The sequence below is a fragment of the Hemitrygon akajei genome, chromosome 32, assembly GCF_048418815.1.
Source record: "Hemitrygon akajei chromosome 32, sHemAka1.3, whole genome shotgun sequence".
Lineage (NCBI taxonomy): Eukaryota > Metazoa > Chordata > Chondrichthyes > Myliobatiformes > Dasyatidae > Hemitrygon > Hemitrygon akajei.
The window spans coordinates 9,126,534-9,142,270 of record NC_133155.1 but is presented as its reverse complement, the minus strand read 5'-3'; the positions used below and the strand labels follow the sequence as shown (position 1 = coordinate 9,142,270).

General features: G+C 40.4%; 1 protein-coding gene and 1 pseudogene across 1 annotated transcript in view; one reads left to right on the top strand and one right to left on the bottom strand.

The window, feature by feature from the left end:
• Window positions 1-3,832, top strand: part of LOC140719592 (KICSTOR complex protein SZT2-like) — a 59,981-nt gene extending 56,149 nt beyond the window's left edge. Inside the window, exons 18-19 of the mRNA XM_073034295.1 lie at window positions 231-530; window positions 3,347-3,832. Of these exons, the coding sequence (XP_072890396.1) occupies window positions 231-530; window positions 3,347-3,832 (786 nt within the window). The remainder of the gene's footprint in view (window positions 1-230; window positions 531-3,346) is intronic.
• Window positions 3,833-4,905: 1,073 nt separating this feature from the next.
• LOC140719662 (tyrosine--tRNA ligase, cytoplasmic-like) overlaps window positions 4,906-15,737 on the bottom strand; it is a 48,591-nt pseudogene continuing 37,759 nt past the window's right edge.

Genomic DNA, 15,737 nt, shown 5'->3' with positions numbered 1-15,737 from the left:
CTTGTGGACAAAACTATTAATTAAAATAACAGTTAAAAAGGTAAAAATTATTGTTTGTATTCAAATCACAATTTATTGTAAATTTTCAGGATTAGAAGCAAGATAATATGAGTAAATAGCCTAATTATCGGACATGGTACTGGAGGAGATGAAAATAGGCAGACAGGACTTGATAATTTACCTTTGTTATGCCTTTGTTTTAACTGTTCTTTCTGTGTTTTCATTTTCAGGAATTTAAGCGCATGAATCTTTCAGGGTATCTCCTCAATGAGGAAGCAAACAACTTTTACTATTTATCCGTGAGTCGTCTGCGTGCACAGAGGGTGGGCATCGGACGAAAACTTTCCCCAGAACCCCAACAGCAAAGTCTAGAGAGTGAGTGCACGGCTGTGACAATGACCTGTGATAAGAGTATCGATGCCGAGGTAGCCTTGATCTGCCATCAACCCCAGGAAGGTTGGACTAAACAAATGGAAGTAGCCAGAGCATCGTCTGTGACTGAGGGAGAAAAGACTGAAGAGAAGTCACAGGTAATATTTGAGATGGTTTCCTGGTTGAGAGTTTAGTTTATCAAAATAATGATCATCAGTAATATTTTTCTGTCTACTTGATCACTGTAGAAGTGAACTTCTGCAGCGATGAAGTTTTGTAACTGCTGTCGTAATTAGATTCATGTCCGATTAGATTTCAGATATAATTGTAATGTCTTAGGAATGAAATGAACAGCATGTTTTCATCTTTAAAAAATGTTCTTTATTTAAAGCTCGTTTTCAATTTGCTTTCAAAGTGCACAGTGTGCAGTGGTGTCAAAGGTGATAATGTATATTAGTGATAAACAGGGATTTGTGCCTGGTATGCAAAAATATTTCAAGACCAGAACATAGAACAAATGAGTCATCCGACCATATATTTGAAATATTTCGGAATGGCAGCCCGATTGCCCCAAGAACATAGAATTTCGGTCAAGCCAACATTGAAGAAAGTACTCTACAGACCTAAAGAACAAACCAAGCTATTGGACAAGTCCAGTGTGGTCTGTAAAACCTAACTTCGGGACTGCAGCAAATATTAACGTTGGCCAAACAGGGAGAAAACTATCCACAAGGATCCATGAACATCAACTGGCTATTAAGCGGCATGACCAACTTTCCCTAGTCTCTACCCGTGAAATTCAAGAGGGGCACACATTCAACTGGGCATCAGTGAAAGTCATGGCAGCGTGCAGGAGAATTCCTAGAATCGTAGTTTTCCACAAACAATTCCATAATCAGACATGTAGTCTTTGATCCCATTTATAGGCCAATGTAGGCAAAATTCCAGACAACGCACAGAGTTCACCTTTTAACTAATCAGTGACGAGACCCCCCTTCCTACATCACAATTGTGTTTCGCTAATGATGACCAGTCAACAGATTGATAAGTATATAAAGGCCAAGCATTCAGAGGGCATACCACAAGTGAACAGCACACTGAGGTTGCCCCCTTATATGGTAATGAAACGTTTGCAAATGGATTGCCAAGATCAGAGAACAACTCCAACTCAACCCAACCATATAACAATACAACACAGGAACCGACCCTATGGCCTACTACATCTATGCTAAACACAAAGACAAAATAAACTAATCCCATATGACCGGAAATAAACTAATTCCTTCCATTCCTGTTTGTTCATGTACCTGTCAAAATGCCTCTTAAATGCTGCTGTCATATCTGTTTCCACCACCTCTCATGACAAGCATTTGATGCACCGGCCTCTCACTGTGTAAATAATACAAAACTTGCCTCATAAATGTGCTTTTAATTTCCCACTCTCATTTTTTAAACTTGTACCTCTAGTATTTTACCTGAGTAAAAGATTGATCATCTACCCTATTTATGCCTCTCATAATTTTATGTATGTGTATCTGGTCACCCTTCAGCCTCCAGTGTTCCAGAGAAAACAATCCCAAGTTTGTTCAAGCTCTCCTTATAGATAATCTATTAATCCAAATAACATCCTGGTGAACCTCTTCTGCAGCCTCTCCAAGGTTCACATCCTTGCTGCAATGTAGTGACCAGAATAGCACACACGATGCGACTTCACCAAAGTTTTTATAGAGCTACAGCTTGACATGCCAGCTTTCCTAACTCTGTGTCCCAACTGATGAAGGCAAATTTGCCATATGCCTTCTTTACCATCCTAACTACTTATTTTGCCACTTTCAGGGAGTTTTGGCCAAGCAGTGCTTCTGAGGGTCCTTGCCATTTATTATATAATTTCATCTGACATTTGACCTCTGAAATTAAATTCCATCTAATATTTCTCTGACTATATTCCCAATTGATATCTATCATGCTGAATCTTTGATAACTTTACTCATTACCCACAACTCCAATTTTTGTGTTGTCTTCAAACTTGTCAATCAGTTCAACTATATTTTCATCAAAATCATTTATATTGCAAACAGTAAAGATACCAAAACTATTTTGCAGTGATCAGTACTGAGACCTTTGTTGTTTGTGATATATTACTTTCCTCCAAGTCTACTCTCTGATTTCTTTGTCAAATTTAGTAAAAGTCCATCATCAATCTTTCTCACCACCTTAAAAAAACCTTGATCAAGTTTGTAATACCTGACTTCCCTTGCACAAAGCTGTGCTGATTATCCTTGTAATTCTATACTTTGCCAAATGGTAGATTTCAGCAGTTTTTTTTCCCGGAGTGAGTAGGCAAAATTTGGGGAAAAAGTTATGGTTTTGGCCAGTACGTATGAGTTTATAAACTTTTAAAATGGTTATGGATGAGTATCAGATATTATCCCCCTTTTTTTGGTATATTGAAATAAGAAATCTCATGGTCATTAACATGAGTAAGTCTGCAGTTGCTGGAAATCCAAAGCCACACACACAAAATCATAGATGAACTCAGGTCAGGCAGCATCTATGGATATCAATAGATTTGGGCTAAGACCTTTCTTCAGGACTGTGAAGGAAGGGGGATGGTGCCTGGATAAAAAGGTGGGGGGAAGGGGAAGAGGCTATCTGGGAAGTGATACGTGAAGCCAAATGACCTCACGATCATTATTCTTCTGGGACTCATTTTGGCTGAGAGCTGGGAAGGAACTTCCTGGATTCCTTATCCTTAAAATGGCCTGGGATACTTCCGTTCTCTCCATATTTTTGGTTGTTCTAGCAAATTTAGATGGCTGCTGCTGGGTAAAAGGTTTTATGATGTATAGTTGAACCGTAACTGTACAGGGCAAGTTTGATGGGCGCGATGATCCTTTCAATTCTGTCAGTTCCGGTTGCTAATGGATGGTACCTTGGCTTAATCATGGTTCTTGCCTTGTGGTCTCTTCTACAGATCTTAGCAGAGGAAAGCAAACTCATAGCTGAGAGAATAGTAGTACCAACAGCAACTGACGGAGCATGTCTCGCATCATCTGAACTACCGGAGGAAAACATGGATGGAAAAGCCTGTCTCTCTGTCACACAACCTGACCAACAGGATCAAGCATTTACAGTGATCAAACCTGAGGGAATCCTCAGCAGCATGCCCCTCCTACAGTCAAGCCCAATGCCTGAGAAAATTCAACTCTCAAATCCACCATCGCAGATGTCTTCTGCTGTGAATCTCGTTGAGTCTGTGCAGTCCATAATACCTGGTAGCGCAGGTATGTCATTCTTTTCACCTAGCTCCTTGTGTAAACTTGGTAGGCATAATACAAGAATGTTAAGTTGCAATGGAGGCTGTTACAGATCGAATCGCGGTGTTGACTTACTCTCAGTCAGCGAGATGAACACCCAGATGTGGCATTGGTCTCTTATTGTCACGTGTACAAAGATATAGTGAAAATCTTGTCTTGCATTCTGTTACACAGTGCATTATAAATTATTATGCATTATTAAATTATTATTAAAGAAAGTGCAGTGCAGGTAAATAACAGAGAGTAAGATCATAACGAGGTAGAATGTGAAGTCAAGAGACAATTTCATCGTACTAGGGAACTACTTAATAGTCTTATAATAACAGGGTAGAATCTGTATTTATGCCTGGTGTCATGTGCTTGCAGGCTTGTGTATCTTCTGCCCAATGAAAGAGAGGAGAAGAGAGAATGATTGGAATGTGTGGTGCTCCTTGATTACACTAGATGCTTCACTAAGGTAGTGAGAAGCAGACAGAGTCCATGGAGGGGAGACTGGTTTCTGTGAAGTGTCCACAGCTCTAGGCCATACCAAGCCATTATGCCTCCAGAAATGTGCATTGATAAAAATTGGCAAGGGTTGATGGGGAGATGCCAGGTTTCATTCTGAGGATGTTGGTGAGGTCTCTTGACTGAGGGATCTATTGAGGAAAAGCCTTGTTACTAGTGACACATGGAAGAGGAAGCTTGAATGTCTCATCATGAGCATTATTATGTACTGTCCCGTATGACATGGGCAATCATGGCCCATGATTGTTCTTGAGAAAGTTTTCTACAGAAGTGGTTTGCCAGTGCCTTCTTCTGGGCAGTGTCTTTACAAGACAGATTACCCCAGCCATTATCAATGCTGTTCAGAGATGGTCTGCCTGGCGTCAGTGCTCGCGTAACCAGGACTTGCAATATGCACCAGCTGCTCGTACGATTATCCACCATCTGCTTCCATGGCTTCAAGTGACCATGATCAGGTGTGCTAAGCAGATGCTGCACCCTACCCAAGGGTGCCCTGCATGTTAGGGGAGGGAAGGAGCGCCTTACATCTCCTTTGGTTCAGACGTATCTCCACCCCGCCGCCTACTGAGTGTCGGTGTTTCCATTATCACCGACTTGAGCTCATATTCTGGAGCATAGGAGGTGAGGATGACCTTATGGAGGTATATAAAACCATGAGTAGCTCAGTCTTTTTTCCAGGGTAGGGGAATCTAAAATGAGAGGGCATAGATTCAAGATGAGCGAAAAGTTTTAATGAGCAGCTGAGGGGCAAGTTCTCCACAGAAGGTGGTAGGTCTATAGAAGAAGCTGCCAGTGGAAGTGGTAGAGGTGGGAATAATTACAGCATGTAAAAGAGATACAGCTACATGGATAGGAAAGATTTAGAGGGATTTGGACAAACGCAGGCAAATGTGACCAGCTCAGGTAGACATCTTGGTCAGTGTGGATGAATGTAGCCTAAGGGCTTGTTTCTGTGCTCTATAACTCTATTATCTGTGAGTTTTGTGGGATTTCGGACTAATGTCACAAAAACATTTAATATTCTACTGTCAAGATGAATCCACACTCAGGTTGGAGGAACAACACCTTATATACTGGCTGGGTAGCCTCCAACCTGATGGCATGAACATTGACTTCTCTAACTTCCGTTAATGCCCCTCCTCCCCTTCTTACCCCATCCCTGACATATTGTTTTTTCTCTCTCTCTCTGCCCATCACCCTGCCTGTTCTCCATCTCCCTCTGGTGCTGCCCCCCCCCCCCTTTCTTTCTCCTGAGGCCTCCCGTCCTATGATCCTTTCCCTTCTCCAGCTCTGTATCACTTTTGCCAATCACCTTTCCAGCTCTTAGCTTCATCCCATCCCCTCCGGTCTTCTCCTATCATTTTGCATTTCCCCCTCCCCCCACTACTTTCAAATCTCTTAGTATCTCTCCTTTCAGTTAGTCCTGACGAAGGGTCTCGGCCCGAAACGTTGACAGTGCTTCTCCTTATAGATGCTGCCTGGCCTGCTGTGTTCCACCAGCATTTTGTGTGTGTTGTTTGAATTTCCAGCATCTGCAGATTTCCTCGTGTTTTTTCATTGATATTCCATTGGCTCCTGAGTATTTGAGTAGTAGATATCCATTATCTGGAAAAATTAAGTAACAATGTTGTTGCAGGGTTTTGAAGGTGGGAATTCAGGAGGTAGCTTTTATTTTAAAGTAACTCTCGCTTCGGCTAATGGCTTAATATAGAGGATGATAGTCCCCTGGCCCGGCTAAACTGAAGGAATCTCATTTGGGTGGATGCTGCATGATGTGTCCCGTTACAAATCAGTACACAATATGTGATTAAATGATTGAGTTTTATAATTCTTAATTTGATTAAATGGTTAGTAAAGAAAACAACAAAAGAAAAAGGGCCCATTCTAAAAACAGTCTAACGCACAATGTTGAAGCTCACTGATAAGCCGTTCATCTACTATTGACCTTCTCCGATTGTCACTGACTTTCAGACCCTGGCTCCAAGTCCACTCAGTCTGGCGGTCTACCAACTCTCTCCATTCGCGTCTTCTCTGCTCATCTCTCCCCAACAAAAGACTACGAATTCCCAGCTCCCAGACACATAAGAAAGAACAACATCCGCTCATTGGCTAACATGCTCCGTTATCCCTAGTCATAACCCAAACATTGCTGCTACAGAGAAACCATTACCTTAGCAGTGGAACATTACAGAGAGCCCATAACATTAGCAGTGAAACTTTACAGCATGTTACATTAAAATGACTTTTTTTCTTAAAATGCGGAAATGCGTTTGCTGGACATCTACCTTGGTTAGGTAATGTATAAATAAACTTTTCATAATCCAGCGTTGTATCAGATAAATGCCATGTACTAATTTTCAGGATTTGCTGCAGTCCCTTTTATTCTAGTGGATAATTGCTATTTCTTGTGTGGTTGATATTATTGTTCTCCATCCCTGGCTAGCAACAGCTGTCTGTCACTTGAACTTCTGCTCTTTGCTGAGAGAGTTTTGGGAATTTGTGAGCAATTATATTTATGAACTGTCAGCCAGAGGAAAACATGATGTGGAATTATCCTTCTCCGACTTCTGCCCTTCCAAATTTTGTTTACTTTTCCCTTTATAGAATCCTTGACCCTGTCTTTTATCTCTACTCATAGGTTATTGCAAGCACAGACCAAGCAGAGTACAGAGTGTGGTCTCCAGTCAGGGCAGCTTGGATTCAGATCTTTTAGGTGAGAAACATTTTTCTGACACCCTTACTTTTAAACCACAAATATTCTGTTTCATTACAACCTGTGCATAGTGGAAGATGATGGTAAATATTGATGCTACACTACAGATAGTGATACTTCTTATTAACTTGCATTATCTCCATCTTGGGGTAATAGATTGATGGATTTATAAATTGGTAAATTGGTTTGCTATTGTCATATGTACTGGGGTTTGGGGGAAAAACCATTTATGCAGATCAATTCATTACAGCTGTACACTGAGGAAGTATGAGGTATAACAGAGTATAGGATGAAGTGTTACCATTACAGAAGAAGTGCAGGGCAAGGAGACGGTAAGGTGCAAGGCCACAACGAGTTAGATTGTGAGGTTGAGAGTATATTTTATGTTAGGGAGCCATTCAGTAATCATATAACAGCAGGATAGAAACTGTCCTTGAGCCTGGTGTCATATGCTTTCAATCTTTTGTATCTCCTGCTTGACAGGAGAGAAGAGAGAATGTCTGGGGGTGGGTGGTGTATTTGATTATGGTGAGAAATACAGACAAGAGTCCTTGGAGGGGAGGCTGGTTTCTGTAATGTGCTGAGGTATTAGCAGAGTACCAAGCCATGATGCATTTGAACAGGATGCTTTCTGTAGGGCATCAATTAAAAATTGGTAAGGGTAAATGGGGACACGTCAAGTTTCTGTAGACACTTGAAGAAATAGAGCTCTTGGTCAGCTTTCCAGGCTGTGGCATCAATGCGGTTGGACCAGAACAGGCTACTGGTGATGTTCTTTTCAAAAAACCTGAAGCTCTCAACCCTCTCTACATCAGTACTATTGATGTAAAGCGGAGCATGCGCACCTCCCCATTCCTGAAGTCAACGAGCAGCTCTTTAGTGTTGCTAACATCGAGGGAAAAGTTAAGGTCATGACACCGTACCACTAGGCTTTCTGTCTCCGTCCTGTACTCTAACAAATCATTGTTTGAGATATAGTCCACTGTGGTGGTATCATCTGTATCTTGTAAATGGAGCTGGAGCAGATTTAGCCTGGCAGTCATGAGTGTACTGATTACGGTCTCTTGGTCATGAAGTCAATGATCCATTTGTAAAGGGAGGTATTGAGTCCCAGGAGTTAGGAGATGAGTTTGCTTGGAATGACAGTATTGAAGGTGGAGCTGTAATCAGTAAAAAGTTATCGGTGTCCACATGCTCTAGAACTGCTGTAGAGCGAGGGAGATGTAATCTGCCATAGGCCTGTTTTGTCAGTAGGTTGAATTACAAAGTTGTCTGAGAGGGTGGAGTTTATACATGCCACATCTAGTCTTTTGAAACACTTCAGAATGGTAGATGTCAGAGACACTGGTTGCTAGTTATTAAAGTCAAAGTCAAATTTCTTATCAAAATACATATATCAAAACACATTGAAAATGTTGCAGGAATTCAGCAGGTCAGGTAGCATCTATGGAAGGGTAACAACATTCAATGTTTCAAACCAATGTGTGAGATATTAATTCATTCTGAATTTATATCCTGCCTGCAGAGAATTCAGGCATGCAGTTTTCCCCTATGTTTTGTTTTATTGTATAATCAGCACAGACAATGGCCCTTTCTGCCTTCTGTCATTTCTGTTGAATGGATCCTGTGACCAATTTGAGCTTCAGATGAGGCCTCCAACGTAGGCCCAAATTGGGAATTAGTCTTATGTCCTTTTTACTTTCTCAGGTCCATCGAGCATTATCCTGTTCATCCAGGTTTCTAGAGAATGGACTTCCCTTTATTTCTAGTTTGTAAGGTTAAGCTTGATACTTTACTGACATAGAGGTTATTAGGTAATGATACTCTTATTTATCCATTTAATCAGTGATGTCCGTTCCTATGGTCATTCGGTTTTATGGGCCCTTACAGGTTATGATGGCGGTAGCAGTGACTCTGAGTGTGAAGGTGCCATGATGAATGAACAGGAACCCAGATGCCCACTGATGCCTGATTTTTGGCTGATCATCCAAATTCATCAAGATAGAGTTGAAGTTTACTCTCATACACGGTGAGAATAAGATGCCATTTCAATAATGGGATATTCCTCCTCACTGTCTAGGTGATTGAAAGTACTGGGAAAATTTGTATCTTAATCTCTGAAGAAATAATGTCTGTTGATACCTTGTGTAGCCTGTCTATTAGGTAAGTTAAATGATTCATCGTTATGTCATTTACTTTCCAACATTTGAGCTCGGCAAATTTGAAATTTTCCAATACAATATAATTTAATTAAATTTAATGTCAAGCTTTTAATTAATTTGTTAACCCATCTCCTTTATGATTTTTTTCAAATGAAAATGCGCCAACTCCACACAGTTTTAAAAAAAATTGATATATTTTTCTAGAAACCTTATTGGGATGAAGGATGAATCTACAGCTGAAAAAGAGGAAGAACTGGAGTATTTGCACTTGCATCGAACAGTAGTTAAAAAAATTGGCGAGATTTGTCGTGTAGTCAATCAGGTAATTGATGAATGTAAGGTAGAAAATTGTTTTGCGTTTTCAAAATCAAAGTTACATTTATTGTTATATGCACAAGTACTTGTGTGTACAGATGCAATGTAAAGCTTCCTTGTAGCAGCACTGCATGCACATAGCATTATATAAACAATATTCACAAGGAAAAACATGCTAAACAAAGAAGTCTATTGTATTGCAAGGTGAACAAAGTAGTTGTAGTGATACTAAACTCTAGTGATTAGGGTTAAGGCTGATTTATACTCTGTGTAGCAGCCTAGGCCGTAGCCTTCGTAAGTGGCCTATGCCATTGTGAGTATACCTGTGCGTTGGTGTGTCTACGTTGCTTTGCAATTCACTGCCAAAACACTAGTTGGCGGTGGGGTTTCTCTGCCATTGTGTAGAGTTTATTTGTGTACTTCAAACAATGGTGACTGACCTGGAGCTAATAAATGTTGAACAAGGGTAACTTTTATTGAAATTACTGCAATGCAGAAAAGAGAGATGATGTCGGAGGAGATGGTATGTACGACCATTGAACTGATTGAGGCAGAAGGAGGGTGAATACTCTGTGCTTGTCCGGCCACTGCGAGACATGGACAAGGAAATGCATTTCAAATATTTTCCTATGTTGGCAGGTAGATTTGACAATTTGGTTCATCGTCTGCAACCATTTATTTCGCATCAGTGTACTCACAATATGCCTATAGATAGGAGAAAATGCGATGCTACCAAGTGGACCAATCATAGTTGTTGCGTTCTGCGTTGCCGCGACGCGCAGTTACTTTTTTGGAGAGGTGCGCATCCGGCTATGGCGTAGGTTAGGGCGTAGGGTACAGCATAGGTTACGCGGCTACGCTGTACCTAACAGCATTCATTTGACGCAGAAGTATAAATCAGCTTTTATGCTGGTAGATCCAAGAATTGAATAGTTGAAGGGAAGTACTTTGATCGTGGTGATGTGGGACTGAAGGCTTCTGCACCTCCTGTTCAGCAGTAGCTGCGAGAAGATAACATGGCTTGGACTGGTGGGATCTTTGATAATGCTTTCTGGAAGTAGCACCTGCTGTAATACCAGTAGTGTAGAGGCATGTGACCATGATTTATTTAGCTGAATCCATTACTCCCTGCAACTTCTTGTGTTCCTGTGCATTTGAATTGTCATAGTAGACCATGATGTAAGCAGCGATTCCTTTGGTGATAACAAGAATCAACCTGTGTGTCAGTCATTCAAGGGAACCATGTCTGAGAAATGACCAGCCAAGCTTTGTTGCCTTAGGCACTGTAGGAAAAGATTTAATAAGCTAATTGGGTATGAAGTGCAAGTCCATTTGTTAATTCACCTTGTTTCCCCATGTTTGAAGCTACTTTCCCACTGCCTTGCCAAACTGAATCCCATCGTATAGCTGCTCACAGTCATTCAACAACCAGCAATCCTCATCCTTTTCCTGCACTCTTGTTTATACCTCTCCATTTATTCATCCACTGTTTGTACTTCCTCCAGCACTGCAGGAGTGTGATTCATCTATCCTGTGGTTATAAGTGTACCACCACATTGATTGGTGAATATTTAACTTCTTACTTGAACGTGTGACTGTTCTATCCTCTCTTGAGAGAAAAGAGAATGCAATTCAGAGCAGAAGGTCAAAGCTAGAAGTAGATCTATAAATAGACTAGCACGAAGGTGAAGAGGGCTTGGTTTGCATGAAGGAAAGTAAGATTTCTTTAACAAAAAAGTACTTACGCTGAAGAGGTTGTGGCCACAATTTCAGAATGCCTTTGGTGAGATATAACATGGGGACATCTGGAGAACAGAGTGATACAGAGTAGCACAGAGGAAAAATTTGCTTAAAAACTGACATGGAGAAACTAAGTTGGGGATATTTAACAATATAGGAAAGAGTTGCATTTGCACATTACATTTCATAAACAGTGTCAGATCATTCAGAATGCAGTCTGTTTGGGAGATCAGCCCTGGCAAGTGAAACATTTATCATTCTTCTTATATGTTTTTATACGACCCTCAGGATGTCTGTACCAGTGTGCTGGTTGTAATTGAAAGCAAGAGTAATGGAAGAGACTGTGACTTTCTCAGCCACTGACGGTAATTATGTCCGTCTGCCAGGTACTGCAGGCTTTCTTCCAGGAATTTGCTGATGTCTGTTGCATTTAGATGTGAAAAGAGCCTGCAGGAGTACCACCTAGAAATCTGACATAAGTCTGCTTTCTGTGATTGCAATCTTTCATTACCCATCTCCCACCTTTGCACTCTGTCAGTACTGCAACAATCTTCCTCTTCTGGCTTGCTGTTCCGTCAACTTGAAAATGCTCTTGCAACACAAGACCTCTCCCTTGGATAGAGCACGAGCACCATCAGTAATCAATAAGCTTCATATTTGGACATAACAATCACCAATAACAGTACACATCTGAACTGTAGCTTAACTGATCAGACAAATGAAAACAAAGTTGAAGTCCTACAAACCTGAAGAGTGACATTAAATTTAGATAATGTTTAATTTTAGAACATGTCATTCAGGAGGTTAATTGCTGTGATGACTACTTGTCTGCCTATAGTAATTAAAACCCCAACTTTGACCATTGTATCCAAGAGAATGCAGACCACAGAGCAGCTATAATTGAAAAATCATTTTCTTTTTGAGGCCAACAAACTTCCCCCTTCTGTCATCAGTAACCATCAATTCTAGAGGTTTAAACATTCCCCATTTAGTTTGAAATACTATCATTACTTTAGTGATTGACATTTCTATTGGAACAAAAGGTATCAAAGGTGATAATTGTGATTCTCAAATTTATGACGTAATTAAATCAACATGTACAAAAGAGCACAGCATCTGCAGTGTACTTTGTGTTTATTATGCCATAGTTATTTGGTCATAAGTGCCATTGAAGTTTCTGTATCATTTTTTAAAAGCAATCATTTTGTCCTACAAATATTATTGTTATTGATGTGTACATATAGCAAGAATCTGAGATTCCAAAGCATAAAACTTTGATTGTGGGCTCAGCACTGACCTGTTCTATTATCCCCATGTTAACATTTCCCTTTGTCTGTCAAAAATGTTTATTAATACTTTTAACCAAAATATACACATCGCATTAACTGACACTCTTATGCTGAGTTTCATATTCTTACTGATGCTGTCTTGTGACTTTATTATGACATCAGTAACTTGATGTGTCTCCTGTTTTAGTTTAATTGGCAAGACTGAAGAAATATACTAATGGGAGAAATAATGAAAAATTGAGTATTTATTTATTTAGAGATCCTCCACCGAACAGGCACTTCTGGGCCACTGAGCTGCACCATGCTGCAACCCATCTATCTAACTCTCACCTTTTCACAGGACCATTTCCAGTGACCAATTAACCTACTAACCAGTACATCTTTGGACTGGCGGCGAAAACTGGAGTACCTAGAGAAAACCCATGTGCTCATGGGGAAAATGTACAAACTTCTTATAGAGGATGATGAAATTGAACTCTGATCTCTGGGACGCCCTGTACTGTAGTAGCATCATGCCAACCATTGTCCTACTATGGTGCCCCAATGTGAGATATTGGTGGAATTCGAATATCGGGTTCATGGGATATTAAAAGTAGTAGGCTAGATCATCTAAGTAAATAAACACGTTCATCCCTCCCCACTGATCTCCCTCCTGGCACTTATCCTTGCAAGCGGAACAAGTGCTACACCTCCTCCCTCGCTACCATTCAGGGCCCTAAACAGTCCTTCCGGTGAGGTGACACTTCACCTGTGAGTCTGCTGGGGTTATGTACCGTGTCCAGTGCTCCCAGTGTGGCTGCCTGTATATTGGTGAGATGCAGCGTAGATTGGGAGACTGCTCCACTGACTACCTACGCTCTGTCCGCCAGAAAAAGCGAGATCTCCCAGTGGCCACCCATTTTAATTCCATTGCCCATTTCCATTCCAATATGTCTATCCATGGCCTCCTCCAATGTCATGATGAGGCCACCCTGAAGTTGGAGGAACAACACCTTTGTATTCCATTTGGATAGCCTGACGGCATGTACATTGATTTCTGGGACTTCCAGTAATGCCCCCCACACCCCCCTTCACCATTTCCCATCCTATTTTCCCTCCCTCACCTTACCTCCTTGCCAGTCCATCGTCTCCCTCTGATGCTTCCCCCCCCCCCCCCCTTCTTTCTTCCATGCATGGCCTTCTGTCGCTTTCACTAGTTTACTTACCAGCTTTTTACTTCATCCCTCCCATGTCAGGTTTCACCTATCACCTTGTGTTTCTCTCTCTCTCTTCCCTCCCCCCACCTTTTAAATCTCCTACCCAGCGTTTTTTCTCCAGTCCTGCCAAAGGTTTTTGGTCCAGTACTCTTTTCCTAGCTGCTGCCTGGCCTGCTGAGTTCCTTCAGCATTTTGTGTGCATTAATACAAAAGCAAATTAATTTTGTTATCCAAAGAGATCAGACTGAGTTCCACAACAAGGTCCTAAGGAACACCATTATCAATTTCCTTCCATCTGAGATCTTTTTAATTTCAACTCTTGGCAGCCCTCTTATCAGTTTTTAATTCAATTTCTCCTATGCCCCTATTTTAGTAACATTAAATATTCTTCAGGTGTCCACTGTGTTAAATCCACCAAAGGCTTTCTGGAAATGTTGCTAAACTCTGTGAACATAAATGTTATTTTATCAAAGAACTCTTATTTTCACTTATGTATACCAACTTGGCAGCATTTAATTACTTTCTCTTCTGCAGGATATTTTGTAATTAAACTTTTAATTAAAGATTACAAAATTGACCCAACCATTGCTGTTAAGTAAGTTCAATTATAATGGTCTAGGCTAGCTTCATGTTGTTTGCAATAGTTATAATATTGGCCACTTACAAATCTTAATGGAACTCTAAATATAATTTCTCTTTTAGCTCTTGTGCATTTATTTCAGAATCCTTTTTAATTTTCAGCCACTTTGTTCTACTTCAGGTTAAATCGATTCTCCAATCCTCTTTTCATTAACTAAATAATCTCTCTCAAATTGCTTTTGACTGTATTAGAATTTACTTCCACCCAAGTATTCCATCACTTCGTGAGTAGTAGAGCAAAATATGTGTAAAGTAGCGAGAATACTGGTGGATTCCTGCTTATCCTTTAGCAGGTCTCTGTGCATTGATATCCAAGAGTGAATCAAAGTGAGATTGGTACAGACCAAATCCTAGTGCAGTACCGAATGAATGAGGATCAGTTTCTTATTATTCATTGTCACCTAGTATCCACTGTGACATTGCCAACCTAGCAGTTACTGTAGTCTTGACTAAACATTTTATAAGCATAAACATTTTTTCTGGCCTCAGACCATGATGATAATGATGATATCTGGCCTGCAAGGTGGTGGCGAACACTGGGCATTCATTTTTGTTTTTTTTTGTGTACTTTCTCTGTTTCTCATAGCGTTTACTGCTTCAGGATCTACATGACAGTCATGTATGTAATTCATTACTTGTGGCTGAGAGTGAAGAAGATATTTGGAAGAATGAAACCCCCTATACTTCATATCGACCACGGATTATTGCCAGTGATGGTATGCAACTACTTTCCTAATCTGTGCCCTTTATATATACAGTATGTTTGTTTTAATGGTCTGCTTTGGTCCATCTTTCAGTTATGTAGAAGTACAGGCAAATCTGTAGAACCAATCCAAGATATTTTAAGAATCTTTTCCAAATATTCTTGTAACTTAATCCTTTATATCGTTTTTTGATTGGGACAAGTGAAGTTGAGCGAACTTATCGTCATTGGTTCAAGAGCCTGATGGCTGAGGTAGTAACTGTTCCTGAACCTTGCCGTGTTAATTTAATATTGTACATTCTGAAATTCTGATTATAAAACTAACAGCTGGTGAAGTATAAAGCAGCAGCAAAACATTAACGATACCAGCTAACTACACATTTTATTATTTGGCAGTCAGTCCGTTCTTTATCAAAAATGTATAATGTAGCCGTCAAGCTAGGGTTTATAATGCTTTTAAACTTTAATTATTGGGAAAAAAAATCCTACTCACATGGATGCACAAAGCAACATGGCTTGAGATTCAATTCCTCGCATCTTCTGTGGCTTCAGATTACATAGCAATACCACGCCTCGATTCTGGAGCTCCTCAGCAGAAATGTACTGCACTTAACCCACTAACAACCGTCCGTGGCTCTGCTTCTCCAATGTCCACTTTCTCCACGTACAGACTCTCTGCATCAGGATGCTAGGGTAAACAAAATACAATTGATAATAAACAATTTCTTCGACAACCTTAAGGTTTTTAAAAGATCATACCAGGAATCATGCATTAGGCTAGTTT